This window comes from Dermochelys coriacea, chromosome 7 (assembly GCF_009764565.3).
Source record: "Dermochelys coriacea isolate rDerCor1 chromosome 7, rDerCor1.pri.v4, whole genome shotgun sequence".
Classification (NCBI taxonomy): domain Eukaryota; kingdom Metazoa; phylum Chordata; order Testudines; family Dermochelyidae; genus Dermochelys; species Dermochelys coriacea.
The window spans coordinates 10,978,530-10,997,618 of NC_050074.1; the positions used below are offsets into that span (position 1 = coordinate 10,978,530).

At 38.0% G+C, this 19,089-nt stretch overlaps 1 protein-coding gene across 1 annotated transcript in view; it reads right to left on the minus strand.

Annotated features, from left to right (window-relative positions):
- Positions 1–1,280: 1,280 nt before the first annotated feature.
- LOC119859161 (RING1 and YY1 binding protein) overlaps positions 1,281–19,089 on the minus strand; it is a 71,373-nt gene continuing 53,564 nt past the window's right edge. Inside the window, 5 exon segments of the mRNA XM_038410918.2 lie at positions 1,281–6,248; positions 9,294–9,309; positions 9,312–9,390; positions 9,529–9,584; positions 9,587–9,708. Coding sequence (XP_038266846.1) covers positions 5,996–6,248; positions 9,294–9,309; positions 9,312–9,390; positions 9,529–9,584; positions 9,587–9,708 — 526 coding nt within the window. The 3' untranslated portion in view covers positions 1,281–5,995.

The window sequence follows — 19,089 nt, forward strand, 5'->3', positions numbered from 1 at the left end:
TCCAAAGAGGCTGCTGTCTCTGCTGCTTTGCACATGGGTATTAAAGAAACTGGAGTTATTTTGTCAGTCTTGCAATGATGCATGGGAGCAGCTACAATCCTAATGACAAAAGCAGCAGCCATTTCTTCTCTGATATAACAGTGTCTCCATGGGATTCTGAAGGGTTTTGCCTACACTCTGGATCTAACACAATCCTGTCTTCTGGTGTTTTTCTGATTTGACATGGTACTCCAGTGGTCTGTAATCCAACACCTTGCTACAGCTGGGGCAGAAACTGCCATTCGTCACATCTGTCATCTCTTTTGTAGACAATTTTCAGCTTGAGCCCTAGAAACTCCAATTGTGATTCACTGCAATAAAGTGATGCTAGGCACATGTAATTAATCACTATGAGGGTGTCCGTCTAGTAGTTATATAGAGTAATTCTGCTGTGGATTTCTAACACTCTTACCAGTCTTCAGGGGTATCTTTCTGTGTTAATTATCCTTTTAGTTTCTTTATGACTTTTTTGGTCATATTTAATTAGTAAGGCAGTTCTTTTACAGCAAATGCCACCCTCACACTCTTATTCACCGTGTTATTATAAAGCTAGATCAGGATTCCTACTCATTTGTGTGTCAGATAAAGACTTTTAGTGGAGCAGCTGATAATGGGGCTCCATATCCCTGGACTGAAATTCGTATGGCCTTGTGTCTTTCAAAGGATTGATTGCATGGATCTTTCAAACTGATTGTAATCTAACCCTTCATAACAAATTTTCTTGTATCTTATTAATAGGAAGTTATGGATATTAGGGCACAGGCAACAATTTCAAAACACGGCTCTTGGCTGTTCAGCCTGCGTGCCCAAACTACCCTGTGAGTTCATGGTTCTGCAATGGATGTTGAAAGTGACACCATGAACTAAGAGACTTCTACTAATTCTTATTACAGCTGGCGCCTCTGTGGTGCGTCTGTCCCTATTCTTCTCTACAAAGTCAGTAAAGAAAAGTTTTAAAATTAGCTGACATACAAGCTGATGAGATTTATCACCTTTATTTTGTATAATGAGATAGCAGGATACTATTTTATAACCATGACCAATATACATTTTAAAATATGTGACATTTTAGGACAGAAGTTGAACAGCTTGCTATGAACTAGATTCCTGCATGCAAGTACATCTGGCTTTTGCCTTGTTCCCTACAAGTAGCAGGTTAAAAACACTATTTAATGGATCTTTCAAGCTGTGTACATTCTTAATAAAAGTGATTGTATTACTGCAATCCTCACTTTCTCCTGTCTATCATTCTTATCAAAGCTGGCCTGAGGCCCCAATCCTGCAAATGATTACGCTGACTCTGAGGTCTGCCTGCCCAGTTCCTTGAAGGTCAGGGCCTTAGACTTTCAGTTCTTTGAGGCAAGGCCTGTTTCTTTACTTTTTTCTGTGATGCACCAAGCAATGCTTCTGGGCTCTACCTTCCCTGTTGATAAGTATTTTTGGCACAAATTCTTTTGACCACATTTCCAAGTGTGATTAATATTTAAACAGTTTGCATCCATAGTGAGGTGTTTTTTTTAAGCACTTCTAGTGAACTTAGTTATAAGACACAGAAGAATCAACTTCTTTTAATTTGATAACTTATACAGTTCTATTGAATTACTCAATCACTCAAAAAAAACCCAGAACCGGAAGGAGTGCAGTATTCATACCATCTTGTTTCCTAGACAGTGGAAGCAAATACTACTTGTAAATAGCAGTATTTTACAATGCAAAATATATCTAGATTTCCAATAAAGTCTTATAAAATGTCCCCTTAGAGTTTGTAGCTCAAGATAACCCACGGGCTCTCACTAAAATTCTTTGCACTAAACTTCACCATAGCTGCAGAAGTGGGGGAGGAGGGGAAATTGTCTATTTCTGTTATTTGCAAAGCAATATAATCCAAATTCTGCAAACATATGTGCAACTTTGCTCATGCGATTAGCCCCAGTGAACCATATGGTATTACTCACATGCATGAAGTTCACCACGTGCATTAAGTGTTTTGCAGGATTGGAGTACAGCAACTGTATTTCCCAATATCTAATAATTCTGTACATTCTGCAGAAAAGCAGATACAATAATACAAGCTCTTCACCTTGTCTGATTACTGGCATCTCCCAAAAAAGAGAGCTTTCAGATTTAATTAAATTTACATTTTATTTGTGAAAAAAACTACAAGCAGAATTTCATAAATAGACATTTCTATTTAAAGCAGGAAAATGATAAAGTGGCTTCTAATAAACAGTCGTGCACATGCCCAGTAACAGGAATATATAACATCTTTTATTGCTAGACAAAGCGCAGTGTCCAATATAAATTTCCCCGAAAACTTTAAGACCTTGTGAATTTCTGACCAGTTCACAAAACCACCATTGACACTTTAGCATGAAGATCAAAACAAACCTAACAGGACTGTCAGCTCTAAAGACTTTACAGCGCGGAGAAAACTTTCAAAAGCGTTTATACAAGCTGTCTTTCTGGGCAAATGAAAATATAGCTCGTATAATACATTAACATAAAAATCCACAAGATAAGATTATGTTTTGACATACTTAAACAAGCATTCTATATTTGTCTCCAACAACAAAGCTAAGGAAATAATGTAACCATCTTTACACAGTAAATTAAGGTTACAAGTCATACACAAGAACAGAACTGCTTGCGCATTAAAACTGTTCAGCTCCATTGTCATACTCTAAATGTTGGCTCTTAAAACCATTTTTTCGGTTACATACAAGCAAAGGTTATTATATAGTCAGCAATTAATAATTTTCAATAATTTAAGTTTATTGTAGCTTAAAAAGTAGACTGAGAATGATCTTAATAAGGCAGGTGAAAATATCCTCAGTGGAAATAAACTCACAGAAGCTACTGCCAAATTTTAAATCTGTCAAATTTGAAATGACCAAAGTGTTTGATTAAACTAAATAGTCTGTGTTAAAATTATTTCACTTTTCTTTTGCATGACTATGTCAAACTGAGCAAGTCAGGCAAGCTGTGTTTGTGTAAAAGTTTAAACTTGCAAACATAACACTGTGCTTTTCTTACCTGCTTTCTGTGCCACTGAATACCAAGCATTTCTGGTCTTTCCTTCTTTACACTAGTGTCTAATTTTTTTTAAACATGCTCCCTAATGATAGCAGGGTAAATTGAAAATGCAGAAAGTGAAGGGAATTCCATTTCCAGATACATGCCTTAGGGGTGTTATCAATTTCAGAAATTAAGTGTAAAAGTAAACACTATCCTTCAAATCCACAACACAACAGTTAAAAATGTGGCCCGGTTAGGTTTAAATGCTTAGCTAGCAATTTCTACTAAATGCAGAGTTTCAGTTCTCTTGTACCAAAGCAATTTTCCACTCCATCCTTACAAGCAGCTAATTTATCAAGGAGGCACACCCAAAATAAACCACCACCAAAGAAGATTTCACTGACCTAATCAGTAGCCTCTGAGTAGCTCGTTACTGTGTGTTAAAGCTTTTTCAAATAATCTATGGGTCCATTCATTTAACATGAAGTAATTTTCTGGTACATACAATGCTTTTTTGCACAAAGTACGACAGCCAACAAAGCACACAAGCACGTGCATAACTTTAAGCGTCAGTGTGGCCCCACTGAAGTCAGTGGGACTAGACTCCTGCTTACATGCTTTGCTGGCTTAGGCCAAATGCATTCAAGCTAACTGATTATGGTTCATTTATAAAGCAGTGCAAAGTTCAGGGGCATCTTCAGAAAATCTCTCTTTAAAAAAATTATTCCAATACATCTCAGTAAAATAAATAAATATGGCTGACCAGTTTACCCTCCCTGAGACCCTTAAAGGAACAGTAAAACTTGAAAAGGAATGTCTTTGCAATGTTCCACTAATGTTAAAATGTGGATTGAGAAATTCATAGTATTAAAACTATGTATAACATATTGATGCTCATAGGTAGCATCTGATTTCCTTTGGTTTTTCAATAAATACTTTAAAAATGCGGTTTAAAAAAGGTAAATATAGCTTATATCCCAGATATAAAACAGAATTAAAAGGGGGTGCCCATGTTAACGTGTTCAGAATAAAACTGCAGCTGTAAAGACACTGCTTTGTACCCTACACATGCAAGCAGAGCTGGTAACGGATTAATTAAGCACAGAATAATTTTATCATCATTTTGAAAGGAACCTACATGTCTGCTACTCAAAACCAAGCTGATTTCAAAATAGAATTTTATTCAGTTGCCTCCACAGACAGAAATTATTTTTACCAAGCAACTAATTCACAATGTGAGCAGCTGGCACCAAGTTACCGAGAAGTGGCCCTCTTTCCAAGTAGAGCACCCAAAAGCTATCCTGTTGATGTTGAATAAAGTTACAGACTCTGTGCCTGAAATTACTGCAAAGCACTCTGGGCCACATAATTAAGGATAAAAAAAACAAATAGAACTTGAATCTTAAAAAAACGTTTGTTTCACCTCTTCAGATTATTATTTTAGCAGGATAATGCACAGAAGGTAAACTGTAAAGCAATGCTAATAGATGAGGAACGAAGTTTATAGTCTGAAAAGATACAGAGCAAGAATGAAAGAGACACGGACCATCAACATGAGCAGCACTTGTTGCTGACCTGCCAGCATGGAAGATTTTTCTCAACTGTAGTTCCCACAGCAGAATATCTAGAAGTGTCCAAACATTAACAAGCCTATATATGACATAATTGGATGATATGCTGTTCAGAAATTGCTCTTGGAATACAAACCCACCTCAATTAAACCCAAAAATAATTCCCACAACAGAATGGAAAGAGACAGAAATGAAAAGGTTTGACCAAGAAAGAACCAAACCACATCATTTATGAACATGTAATGGTTTGGTTCATCCACTCCAAAAAGCTTCCAGCCTTAGGGTTCTCTTCTGCCTTGAATTCTAAAGCAAACAGCCACTCCACAGAGATTTAATGTCACCTCAGCCATTGATGCAGGTCTGGAAAATGGATGGAATTAATCAAAATTACAGAATACCACATTTTTGTGTGATTGGCTGTGAAAGAATTAACCATGTCAACAAGTAAACAAAATATACATTAATGCATGGCATTCTGAAACCAGCTTAGTTACTTTTGAATAAGCATACTCCAATTGGACACGGACTTGTGATTTGTCATTCTGAGTTATTCTATTGGGAATGCAGGCTATCTGGAGGAGTCTTCCCATTATAGATCACAACGTATAATAAAAACTATTTGTCCAGTACTGTTTAGCCAAAAGTTTGGGGGGGGGGGGGGGAAGAGAGAGAGAAAATCAGGTCTCATCTGGGTTTAAACCTTCTGGAACACACTTTTCATCTAAGCCTGGTTCCATTTCAGTATCAGCACTTTCACAAAAGGGGACTGTCCCAGATCTTTAACTATTCAATATTTTTGTTTCACTTCACAGTGTTTCAAGCACCAGCGTTTCCATGTATTGGTTTCAAATAACCCTTTTATATATTTATTTATATATATATTTATATATAATTTATATCAAAACTGATAGTACACAGTATAACTGGAAGAAAGAAAGAACTGAACTTAAAGGATATGCTGAAGGAGGATGGAGTTTGTGAATGCAATAAATAAAGTCCCCTTCCCCTCCCCCCACACACTCCAAAAAAACAAAAAAAGTTGTAATGTTCATGGAAAATTGTGCACAGCAGATATTATAAAAAAGTAGATTCAGGAGCACATCCAATTATAAATGATTGTTAGGAAAATTATATAAAACAATGGAATACATAAAAGTGTCAAGAGTAATTGTCAGGGTGCGAAATTCCTTGGTGGCCAAATGCCCATGACAAGCAGAAATTATCCTGGTTGCATCAGTAAGGGGGTGATGTCCAAGAAAGTGTGTGTTCAAGCACAGAAGAGGCTCTCCAGGACTGAAGCCGCATGGGCAGGTGGAGTGTTTGAATTTCATACCCTGATTCATAGTTTTCCACAACTCCATGTGCAATTTTCAGAAAGATTCATCGTTAACTGCTGACATGTCGCCCTTTGGCGTGGAGGAACGGGACGAGCCTTTGTCTGTGCTCTCAGAGCCGGAGCTGCTCTGATTCTGCTGTTCTGACCCTGCACTGGAGGTCACTGTAGATGAAGATGTGGAAGAGGAGCGAGTCTTTTCTTTAAAGTCTGTGATAATTACTGTGACGTTCCCCACTGTGACTGCCAGCTGCTGTGCAGTACTTCGGTCCACATTTTTCAGTCTGGGCCTAAAGAACAGGTGAGGAAAAAAAGGGAAAAAGTTTATTAGGAACCGTATTTCAGAAACAAACTTTCTATTAAGTGATATGTTCTGAGCTCTCTTGGACAGATCAGATCAGTTTGGAAGTGAGCTCTGGTACCAGCCCTATGGGACAGATGAAAGAATTCTGTTATCTGAATACTCCATCTTATCACATCATGTGCCCTGATGTTCTGAGACAAGGCTGTGACTTTGCAATACAAAACCACATGAAAGCATTTGAACATGGACCTTCATTCCCATGTGGGGAACACCGTAGCTGCAAATAACTCAGGCACTGGGACAACTTGGCTTCCCCTTCTCAACTGTTTTGAGTTTATACAAATCAGAGGCCCAATCAATCCAAGTATAAAATTGCTCAAAATGCTCCCTCTGGAAGGCTGTTGTAAGTAAAACCCAGGACATTTCTCACAGTGTTAGCTTTTCTCTGTCACGAGACAAAACGAAGCGAACACATTGGTTTTTATAGCTCAGGATTATGTCAGTAATTTGTTTCTGCGCTTTCATGCAATTAGTAACCCAGCTAATAAAGGACTGTGCTCTGCACAGAGGCTGACATCCATATGTTTGCAGGATTTGGTCCAAAATTCTGATACAAATACAATGCAATGAGTTTATTTAAGGGCGAACTTCTGCTGGCATGTGCTATTGTTGGCCGTGTGAGACAGTCCTTTAGCTGTTGGCGGATGCCACATCTGCTTCAGTGACTACCTGTGATTTACAGTCAACTCTTTTCCCTTCCAACTGTGGGTCAGACTGATGCAGCAGAACTTTCCCCACTAGGGAAATTAGAGGGGCATTCTCCAGACATCAGATAGAACTAGCTCGATAGCGCTAGAAATTGCCTTTTTCAGGGAAATAGGAAACAGACATGTTTTTCTTCAAGACCAGGCCCCCGTTTTCCAACTGAGCAGAAAATAACCTCTCCTCTACATTTGGGTCATATTGGACTAACTCAAAATAGTGAGAAAGAGGAAGTGGATCCAATTTTATATTTTCGATGCATCTCCGCTGGTGTCGAGAATTAGTAGATGATCATCCCAGTGCTACCCTGTTCAAGATTATCCTATAAAATCACTGAAATAGATGTAGGTTCTACACTAGGGTTATCTAAAGTGGTGGGAAATAGTGATAAATAGTTTCAAAAGGAAAATAAATCATATTCTTGTGAATTTAAACCTTTGATTAAATGTGCTGTAAATTTCTCACTCTAAAAAACTGTGTTTGTAGGTAACTTAGAAATAAAATTGCATCAAATTTAACAGAAAAACATTAATTTTTAATCACATTTAAATATTAAATTATAACTATGTAGGGAGAACAACCTGACACTGAATAACTTTATTTTCTTTTTAATACTGCCCCTCCACTTAGTCACTAGATTTTTCAAAACCATAGGTACTGTCAATAAGTTCTAATGTGAAGCCACACATACACTTAAGTATGTATATACTCATTTACACACCCAAGAGGTTGCGATTTGAACATGTAACCAGAGACTTAGATGAAATGATTAACGTCACCTGGCGTGTGGGTGATGCTAAAGGCCAACTACCTCAGCATATCTGGGCAATTTTGTCAGTTTTCAGACTTAGCAGGCAAAGGCTACCCTATACTGATAGATCCTTTGTATCTACAGTAAATATTCCAGGAAGTGTAGTAGGTTTGTTTATTTTTCTCCCCCAAGTCTCCATTTCCTTTAGGAAACCCAGTTCTTCCTGTAACTTTACAGACTCATTTGTTTTCTCTTGTATTCAGAAACAGCTAAAAATCCTGGCCCGGATTTTGTCTCTGGGATCCTGGTGCAGATCTCTCTGCCAGTGCCCTTCTCTGCTATTGAGTACACCTCTCTGCTGTCACTTGGCAGGAGCTGGAACAATGACAGGTGCACTGAGCAGACTGCTCCCTCTCCATGATCTGATTAACATGACCCCAAGCCACATTAACTTCTGTCCAGAATAACTCCATGCTACCCAAACCACTTCAGGGGATTCCTGAACAGCTGCAGCTGGGAGATAGCCTGTCACCATGACTCCATTGGAACATGCCGACAAGAAAATAGGGGAGAACTGCGGGAGTCTGATAGGTGGTAACAGCCGTGGCTTCCCATCCACCCTGATTTTTGGGACTAACCCCCCTGCTCATTCTTTAGGGTCTGGGAGGGCTTAACAAATCTGATTGAAGCTCAAAAGGGAGTTTAAAGGCACTCTCCTCCCCTTGGCACTTTCACACAGGTAGTCAAACTGTGGAGTCAAATTCTGCTGGTTGCCTCCATGGACTTCAAGGCGTAAAGAGTACCACAATTTGGGCCTGCTGCATTGGAGAAATAAGGAGCAATAGCTTTTATTTTAAAAGAAACCTGTAATGTCAGCACAGCTGAGGATAGGACTTAACTCTTAACACACAGGCAAAAGCCAATCTGAAATATCAGCTTGAATCAACTGTTTTATCCTTGGACAAAAATAAAGTTTGTAAATGCCTGAATTGTTTAATGAGACCTTTCATGCAATCCCCTAAGAACACAATCAAGAGAGAATTTTTCTCATAACTGCAGTGCTTGAATTGGAGGCATGGGTACAGGCAAATATATATATCCACTCCTTACACTGTTATTGGGTCTAAACGGAGAGAAGGTAAGAAGAAATTGACAGGTGACCTCCTTTGACCAGATTAATATCTATTTTCTGCATAGCAGTTTAACTGCCTAAAAGTAACAAACCACCACAACTGACACGATAGCTTTATTAGAAGGTGAAGGACTGAGTGTCTAGTGAGTCAACTGCTTCCACTATTTGAAGCTGTTCTTTTCCAGGTAATCATTCAGATGCACAGGCACAGAGGAAGCTTATACTACTGATGTTCATGCCTTACCAATTCTGTGGATAAATCAGAGTCTTCTGTCTCTAGGGCTGTCAACCCAATTAAAAAAACCCACTAGTTTGGACCCTTCAGTTCAATCTCAGATGTCAAGATCTAACTAAATGAACATCAATTGATTCTATAAAAAACTTACCTTGAAGTGTGATTGAGTCGCTGGTCTTTGTTGTAGTATTCCCAGATTGTATACTGTTTGCTTCACTAGGAGGATCTTTTACAATATCTGACTTGGTCTGTAAAAGTAGGAAAAATTATTATTATAGGTTTTCTTGCTGATTAATGTGCACTATTGCTTGGCAAGACAACCAATCATTGATAAAGCTTAAATAGTGAATAACTAACTGTACACCTATCTAGTGTCCCCCTGAAACTTACTTAGTCTTTTTACTGGTGTTCTTCTTCGTAACACTTGGACTGATTTCTTTTCTTTGTCAGGCTTTTCTTTGTCTTGTTTTTCCACTTTCTCTTTCTTCTCCTTTTTAGGTGGTGGGGGTGTGGCATATTGCTGGGCAACTTGTTGGGCAACCAGCTGAGAGTTTATTCTAGGTTTTCTATAAAGAGAAAAAAATAAGACCCACAATCAATGATTTAATAAAGGACATATCATTTCAAAAGTAGCAGAAGCACCATTAAGATCCGTTTCATTGTTTATGGAAGGATATTTGACTTTCAGGTACAGAGTATATTCCTTACTTAGTACACGTATTACCAGCTACCAGCAAGTATGAATTTTCAAACTAAAATTTGATAGTCCTACAAACTGGAATTTCATTGGTACTAACCCACAGTCCAGGAACCCTTCTCAATATTTCTAACAAATATAATGCTCTTTTTCCACATGCTTCACAAATTTACACTCTTTTAAATCTTTCAGAATTACATGGACAGACAGCTTTCAAACATCTAGACTTAAAGTTCTATCTCATTTTATTAAAAAGACATTGGTAATATGTTAAATACAGAAAAATAAAATTAGTAAGGTGTCATTCACATTTTAAATTTTCAGAATATGTTCTAGTTCCTTGAAGCAGTGGACTTGGCCTGGACAACAGATAAAGAGCAACAGAAAGTTTACGGATAAAGAGCAACTAGACTTACTGTGTCCCACCAAAAGCTCAGATTGTAATTCATGGCAAATAACAAACAAATGGGACATTCACTGTACCATTAAGTGTCACATCTGTCTGTGCCAATCTCCAACTAGCACTCACTCTCAACACAATGTTTACAAACTCCAAATAGTATTCAGTAATCTTTACAATGTATATTCATTTAGACAAAAAAGACAACAAAAATTGAAGGATGCTCTTTCTGGAATACGATATCCTCAGTCAAAGACCCTAGTGAGCTGACTGCTGTAACTGAGATCAAGAAGTCTAAAACGGTCTATTGCTGTCCAGGTGAGGGTCAAAAAGACAACTTGAGGTGAAATGGCTGGTTTCTGCTGTGACTAAAGGCTAGTAGGTTTGGGTTTTTGAGGGAAATAATGTGATTGAGGGGGCAGTAGTGTGCAGGCAAAACAAAGAGAAAAGGTTACATTAGAGAGGGGAAATGGGAAGAGAAGAGGTAAACAAATACTCTGTCTTTTTAGCCAGATTTTTATTTCAAATGTTTCAAGCAGAAATCTAACCCACAGATAGTTAACAATTCAGTGTTGAGTGCTCTCAGTAGAAATTCATACACTCATCCCTTCTATAATCCTCATTCCTGCCTTCATCTCCTCTCACCTTGACAACTGTGTATTTTCCTTCTCTCTGGCCTCTCCAAAGCCCAGCATGTGCAAACTGCTGACTTCCTTCTCATGTGTTCAAAGCAGCACTAACACATCCTCCCTATTGTCAAACAACTCCACTGGCTCCCTATTTTTATTTCAGGTTCAAGTTCAAAATTATTCTGGTTTATAAAACGTCTCTATGAATGTTTCCTAGGACAAAAATTTTCAAAAGCGTCTAAATGATGTAGCGTCCTAGATGATCAGAATGGTCCCTTCTGACCTTAGTATCTATGAATCTATGAAACTAAATGGATTAGGATCCTCAGTCTCACTAAAATCAATGGAACTCAGGCTCCAATTCACTCATGAATTTTTGAAATTTTACCAGATCTGCTCTGTGAACTTAGCTGCCTCTCTATTTCCCTCACCTAGCACCACCCTTTGCTCACTCTCTGCAAACTCCTTGGACCGTAGAGAGAGCATTCACCTCTGCAGTACTAACACTAATTCCTAACAGCCTCCTTCACGCTGCCCATCTCTTACATAGCTGTTTACTACCTCGTTTATACCCCTTCATTTCCTCTCTCCTGGTCCTAATGTTTAACTCTGGATATACGGAGACATTGCTTTTATAAATACTATATAAAATTAAAGTTGTAGTGTACACACATATTATATTAACACATTTTCAATTACTTTTTTTTTAAAGTAGATTTAAATATAGAGTAAACTCATCCAGCATGGATCTTTAGTTCTGATAGATTCAATCAAAAACAAAAATACTACAAACTACAAAATAACTCCTCTCAAGAGCCTGTTTTTCTTGGCACACGAAGTTCCCATTTCATACAAGATCCAAAGATAGCACAAAGTGTTCTGCAAGCAACCAGAGAGACAAACATAATCAATGCATCTTTGCTACAATACACATTTTTACATAGTCCATTTGTGTAACCACCACTCTTGTATGCCTTTACAAAGGACTCCAAAAATCACTGTACCTTAGCACTAAATGAAAAATTTAGAAAGGGTCAGTTACCATTAGTCCCAACGTTAAATAAATAAATGAATATAAATTTAAACAATCTCTAGTTTTACAAGAAAAAAATCAATTAAAATATTTGCTGAACACAACTTTTGGGGATTCAGACATTTCCTAAGTACTATGCTAGAGCAGAACTGGATACTGAAACTTGCTAGAAATTAAAAGTGAAATGACTAGTCTATTTTTGCTGTCCAACCTGAATGAAAGGAGATGAAACAGCAAAAATGGGTAAAAAGAGTCTTTCACAAATTTATTTGAGCATAAGCTTTCGTGAGCTACAGCTCAGCATCCGATGAAGTGAGCTGTAGCTCACAAAGCTTATGCTCAAATAAATTTGTTAGTCTCTAAGGTACCACAAGTACTCCTTTTCTTTTTGTAGATACAGACTAAAACGGCTGCTACTCTGAAACCTTTCATTTTTTTTAGCAGCAATGCAATTGCATCAGTGCTACCAGTTGTGTAGTGTAGACTCATCAGAGGCTTATAAAATAAATAAAATAAAATAAAATAACCCTATGATGCTGTGGTTAGATAACAGACTGTTAAAATTGTGCCCAATACCCATTAACAGAACTCCTGCATCTACACTGGTGCTGAAAAACAGATCTGCCTAGTTAGTGCATAGAAGGTCTCTGGTTTCACGTAGTCACATAGGACCACTGCTAGGAGGCCGTATGTCTGAAATAGTGTAAAAACAACTCTACATAGCACTATCCTATACTTCACTAGTTTAGGATCTGCTTTCTTAGTTATACACACATGCAATATAGGAGCAATTTTTTACTTTTTTTGGTCATGTGTCAGTATTTTGTCTTTCTAAGAATATTGATGGAGTCTGTAAGCCCAATAAAAGTTAGGGCTCTGTGACAAGATCAAAATTAACCTCTTTCTCTGTGCAAGTTAGCAATATGTAAATCACCACTGGAGATCACCAAATTCAGCACCATTGATTAGCCAGCCAGCTCTTCAAATGACAGTTCTGTGGCCCTGTTAGATCTTACCAAGTAGTAAAACAGGCAGCTAAAGATACCTACTGTAAATAGATAGTAGTTGCTTTTCCAGACTAAGAAGTCTGCTGTATAAACTTATTTTACAGAAGGAAGCACTACACTAAGAACTGCCTGTGACATTTCTGTTCTATAACACGAAAATTTAGATGAGAGAGCTTGTTTAAAACCTGCTTAGTGGTTTCATGTTTTTATAAATGAAGGTGATAAAAATGTAACATTTACATCTACAGATGCCACATAAAAACAATGAAAGTGTCCCAAAAAGCTTCTGCCACTATTATGTGAAGACATATGTAACAAAAAGCTTCTCTTGATATCAACAGAAGAGATTTTGCTGGCAGTTGTTTTGTGGGTCCAAAGCTGCTTCCATTAAGACTGTATCTGTACTACAACGTGGTCCTGTTTGTACAAAGGCTTTAGCTTTACTACAACATACTATTATGGTCAGTCTGCACAACAAATTGGAATAATATTTGTAACCAAGTTATGAAACACCATGCTGCATTAGATTCTTCAACACAGTTAGAGCCCAATACTGTTTATAATATGGTTTGCTTACACTTCAAGTATGTGCATACAGAGGGCCTCACTAAACAGTCAAACTGAAAAATGTATCCTAGAAAGCTTTTTTGGTACAATTATTGCTCATATGGCCTGTAGTATGGACAAGGCCCAAGATATGAACATTCTAATACATTACATTAACAGCCTACTTATCTTATTAATAATATTCCTCTGGGGGGATTAAGGGTAAGAGACTATCTACTGATTTTTTTAATGGAATACTGGGGACAGTTTTGCATTCTTGCATTTTAAATAAGGATTCTACAGCTGTGACTGCTAACAACTAGTGGATATAACATGACAAAACAGAGCAGTTGGGTTATGCAGTAGAAGGAAGATTTTACCTGATGAATCCATTCTCACAAAAGTCTTGCTTAAATAGCAGAGATTGTGAAATGCAACCTATGATCTTTTAAACGTTAATAATTTAAAGAATTTTGCAACTTTTACAATTTTTCATGTCATCAGCTTGTACTATTGGACCAAAAAATGGATGTTCACACATTGCTTCAGCTTCACATTCGTTCTCCAAAATGGATCACACAATAAAATAGGAGTTAACAAATCCTTGGAGAGCACAGGCTGTCCCCCTGCACGACTGACCTCACTGCTGAAGCTGCCTTTCCAGCAGTGACTGGAAGTTCTAGTTACTTGCTGCTTACATAACTACTTAAATCAGAAACTCTTACAATCATTTGTGCTTATGCATTTTGTCTAAAGATCATATTAGGAAACCTCACACTAAGAATCTCATATAAGGTTTTCTATTTAGTAGCATTTTGATCTGTTCTTCATAATGTTAGCCAAGTGTGGAGCTTTGCTTCAACTTCAGTGACTGGGGAGCTTGCATATCAGTATATTTTTGTTAATAAACCCTCCTTCCACATTCTTTGCTGAGGAGTTAAAGAGTGCAGTACTGTATAGTTAAAAACATAACTTCTTTCTGTAGCTCACGAAAGCTTATGCTCCAATAAATTTGTTAGTCTCTAAGGTGCACAAGTACTCCTGTTCTTTTTGCGGATACAGACTAACATGGCTGCTACTCTGAAAACTAAAACTTGAAAATCACATCTACCTCTGGAAACAGTCAAAGGTAACCTCCAGAAGAAAGATCACAGAAAAGGGGATTTTTCATAATTTCTCATGCTTTGTTTACTCTGTGCACTTCATAGCACTAGTCTATAAGGTGCCACAGGACTCTTTGCCACTTTTACAGATCCAGACTAACACGGCTACCCCTCTGATGCTTGACAGCACTGTATGTATAGTCAGTTTTACTGTCTCAGGGATGGTCAGTGACATAACTCTCATGCATAGTTCCAGCAAGCTCATGTACACACTCTTCCCTACTCCATGCAAAAGTTAGTAGCAGCAGCCACAAAGAGGTAGCAAGCAGGAGACTGCACAAATAAAGGGAAATTGGGAGAGTGGGGGCAGAAAAGGGATGGATCTGAGCATGTCTGATAGCGTTGCTCCTTTTAAACCCTTGCAAATATTTTTGTTTTTAATTCAGGACATGCTATTTTTAAAAAGACACTAGGTTAAAAAACAGTCTATTTAAATAATTAAAAAAGAAATCCAAAATGATAGTGTCCCTTTAAATCAAACTAAGAGCTTGTCTACATGAACGTTTATTTAGTTCAGGGCAAGCTCAAGTGTGAATCTAACCCGCAGTAGCCAGCCACGTGCTGTATGTGTAGACCTAACCGATGTGCACTAAAAGTTCATTAGTGCACTTTAATCTACTTGCATTTCAAAAGTGGCATAGAATAAAGTGCACTAATGAACTTCAGTGCACATCAGCAGGATCCACATGGACAGTTAGTGTCTTGTAGACTAGTGAGGGATCGATTCATACCTCACTCTGAACTAAATGTTCACGTAGACAAGGCGTCAGTAAACATTTAGTCTTCTACTTCACATTTCTATCAAACTTGGGAAAAAAGTAAACAATGCCTGGGTAAGTTATGGGGACCCCAAGTCCCTGAAAATCAAAGAAAAAAACACAATTTTAGGATATAGTTTACAAAACTGTGATAATCAAACTATACTGGGTAGAAGACCTTTGCATGGAGAAAAGCCAAGCAAGCAAGCACACACCTACCACAATGCATTTTTAACCACAGGGCATGATGCAGAAGTAATGCTTTTGCTGTGTCCAGATATGCAAGTTGCTTGCCTGGCCTCTAGGCCATACTCTCTCTCAAACAGGAGATCTTTTCCACAGACAACTCAATTTTTTAAGAGTTAAAAAAACATAAAACATAAAAATGCTTGGTACCCTTTGGTTATGTGTCCACATACAACATCCTTCATCTCAACTATTTTTCAAAACATCACATTATTTTCCTGAAATACGGGAACCTTTTTTCTATATTTTTGTATTTTATAGCTTAGGTTTTTCTGATTTTAGAGTGGAGCAGGACTTGTTACAAGACCTCACTATAACAATCTCATGAATCCTTCACCGGCCATGGTTAAAAAGCATTACTTTGCTGTCCAGAAAGGCAGAAGTAAGACAAAGTCAGTATATTCAGGGGGATACAATTCCTGTTCATATTTTAAAATGAAAAGGAGATGATAGTGACCTGAAGCTTCATTTCCACTTGGAATACAATGAATTAACCTTCTCAGGCATCTGTTCCAGAGTTCTGAGTCACTAAAATATAGAAGGATCTCTCTGTGCTAGTTTAACACCACATTGCACTTGAGTATTTCTGGCCACAATTTTGCTCTCATCTGCCATTTTATGACTGGAGATCTGCAAAAAAACAGACTACTGCTTTAAACAAAAATATCCCATTTTTAAAACAATTTAGCATGAGAGCAGAGTGACCTGAGCAGAAATTTGTCTCCAACATACACTTGTTGCAAGAAAAAAAAAATTACCTCAAAATTAAGATTAACTGCTTTGTGCCTAAATCCTGCTGAGACAGAAAGGAAATTGAACTTTAATGCACTTCAAATACCAAGATCCTGTTTGGGTGCCAAAACCAAAACACAAGGCAGTCTGCACTCTAAGCCTTCTGTCCAACGGAGGTGCTCAAGGAAACGGCTCAACTGTCACTGTATGGCATTTTAGTGTCTTTTACTCAGGCCTGATCTATACTAAAAAGTTACCCAGCTATGGTCGCTCAGAGGTGTGAAAAATCCACAGCCCGAGCGACATAGTTAAGCCGACCTAACCCCTAGGGGTAGACAGTATTGGGTTGATAAAAGAATTCTTCCATTCACTTAGCTACTGCCTCTCGGGCACACGTATTACAAATGCAGATGGGAGCTGCAGCACTGCAGCTGTGCCACTGACACATTGCAAGTGTAGACAAGCCCTCAGACAAGCTTCTCACTTGCATCAGTGAATGTATGAATAGACTGCATGAACTAGCGAGAATGTAACATTTAACAAGCATTGTACATAAGCCAGAGTTAGTTAATGAATCGCAATATCCCCCTGAAAACCAGAAGTGACATTTCAGGAATTCATGAAGCTACATTCACAAAAAACTACCACACATTAAATATGGTGGTAACTACAATGTCCTACATGTTTCTGCAGCCTAATCAGAGTCCTCCCAAAGCACCCATGCGAGTTGCAGAGGATTTTCCCCTCAGCAGTGGTGAGCTTAGTTGTTTCGTTAGTTCTCATGTTGTCACTTGGACAACACAGAGGCCAGCAAATATGTTATGTGCCTCCATGTTCTGTCCTGTGCCAAATCTGGTGTGTTATGGGGTGGGATGCCTATGAGGAACAGCTGTCTGTTGGCACTGTCCAGCCATCCTGTTTTAGGATTCCTAGGGAGTCTTTTCCATCCTGCTTTCACTGGATCCAAGTTGAAGATGATTCTTGCAGAAAAGCTGGTAGACATTTCGAGCAGATGACCATACTCTTTAGAGAGCATTGGGTGACCATTTGAGAGAGAGATGTGTTTAGTTAGGAAGTAGATCTCGTCAACTCAACTTTAATATGTGCTGAGGGCTACTGCAATTTGGTCACTCACAGAAGGCTTGACAGTAAATGTCACGTGACTGAATTCTGACTCCTATGGGTAGGTTTGGAAGGATTAAATTTTTATTGGTAAATATTGATAAATATCAACTTGAACACATATACACAAACCATTAAGAAATATTTCCATCGATAATGATCAAAATTTACAGAGTAAGAACAATGCTGCTTGAGAATTTCTTAGAGTTTGATTTAAGGCTATTTACTTTGTATATTTTTACATATATGTGCTGACAGTTTATGTTTTAACAGTTATAAAGCTTAACTTTTTGCATATCAACATCTGTCATTAAATGATGATTGTCTAGCCCCTCATTATTTCCTGCAACTGTGAAAATTTAAATCAATAGACATTGAAAAAAAGCTTTAAAATAAACATGATTATCTGTCAAAATACTAAAAAAATAAAAATTTAATTCTGCCAAGCTTACCTATGGACAGACACCAGCAACAGATTAGCCCAACTTTTCTGGATGTGACTTTTTACAAAAATTATTATTTCAAGTAGCTGGCAGTGAGAAATCATTGGCCAATATGGGTTCTAATTTGTCGTCACTGTTTAGTGGTTTTCAGAACAGGATCGCTGAGGTGTCATAGACCAGACCAAAAACAAAAAAGTGAGGGCCAAGTTTTACTAATGTTAAAACAACTGAGTAAAATCCAAAGGATATTCACACAACAATCACTATCGTTCCGAAGAATCTGAATCCCTGGGTCACAACATAATTCCAATGGATCTGGCCAGAGTCTGGATTCCAGGGTCACATGTGAACTGGTATTTGCTACATGTCAGCTGCCAGCTTTGCTTGTCAAGTATGTTTTACAGGTGTCTTATGTTAGTGAGACAAGTGATTGGAAATGAATGCAAAGTATTATATGACAGCTATGGAGAGAGTTAATGTGTCAGGACATTCTCCTCAGCCTAGCAAGCCACACTTAGATCCTTGATTCATGTGGACTTGGAGCAAGGCAAATATAACGCCCAGAGAGGCAGCAAGCAGACACAAATCCAGGTCTTGTGCTAGGCAAAAGTCTTAGTCAAGAAGTTTCTCCTCAGGTAGGAACAATGATTAGCAGACTCAGGCCCAGAGGAAAAGGAGGAGTAAATAGAGCAGGTTTTTATCTCTGGGATTATTTAGACCAATGGGAATGAGAAGGTAACTAATATGCTAGGCTAGCAAAGGAAACTGATCTAAAGACAGATAGGAAATATGTTCCTACCAGTAATAAAAAGGAGGCTGTTGTTACACTTTCACTCTTCAACTGAACAGATCCTTAAGACTGAAAGTAACTCAATAATGAGAGTTTAAACTGCTGAAGCAGGAAGGTTACAAAAGGCAAAAACACAAAGTGGTACAAACAGAAAGGTTGATGCATGCGGACGCTACTTTGTGTAGTGAAGCCTCACTTTCATCTTTACGAATGATTACGAAGAGGTACACTACAAGTATGAGCCTTCCTATGTTTTGACAGTCTGCACCTCTCCCATTTGCATCACCTTGATGCCATGATTATTTCTGAAATATGAGAGGAGATTCAGTTGGTGCCAGTTAGGCAAGGCAGATACTTCTTTCCCAATCAGGATTTTTTGGC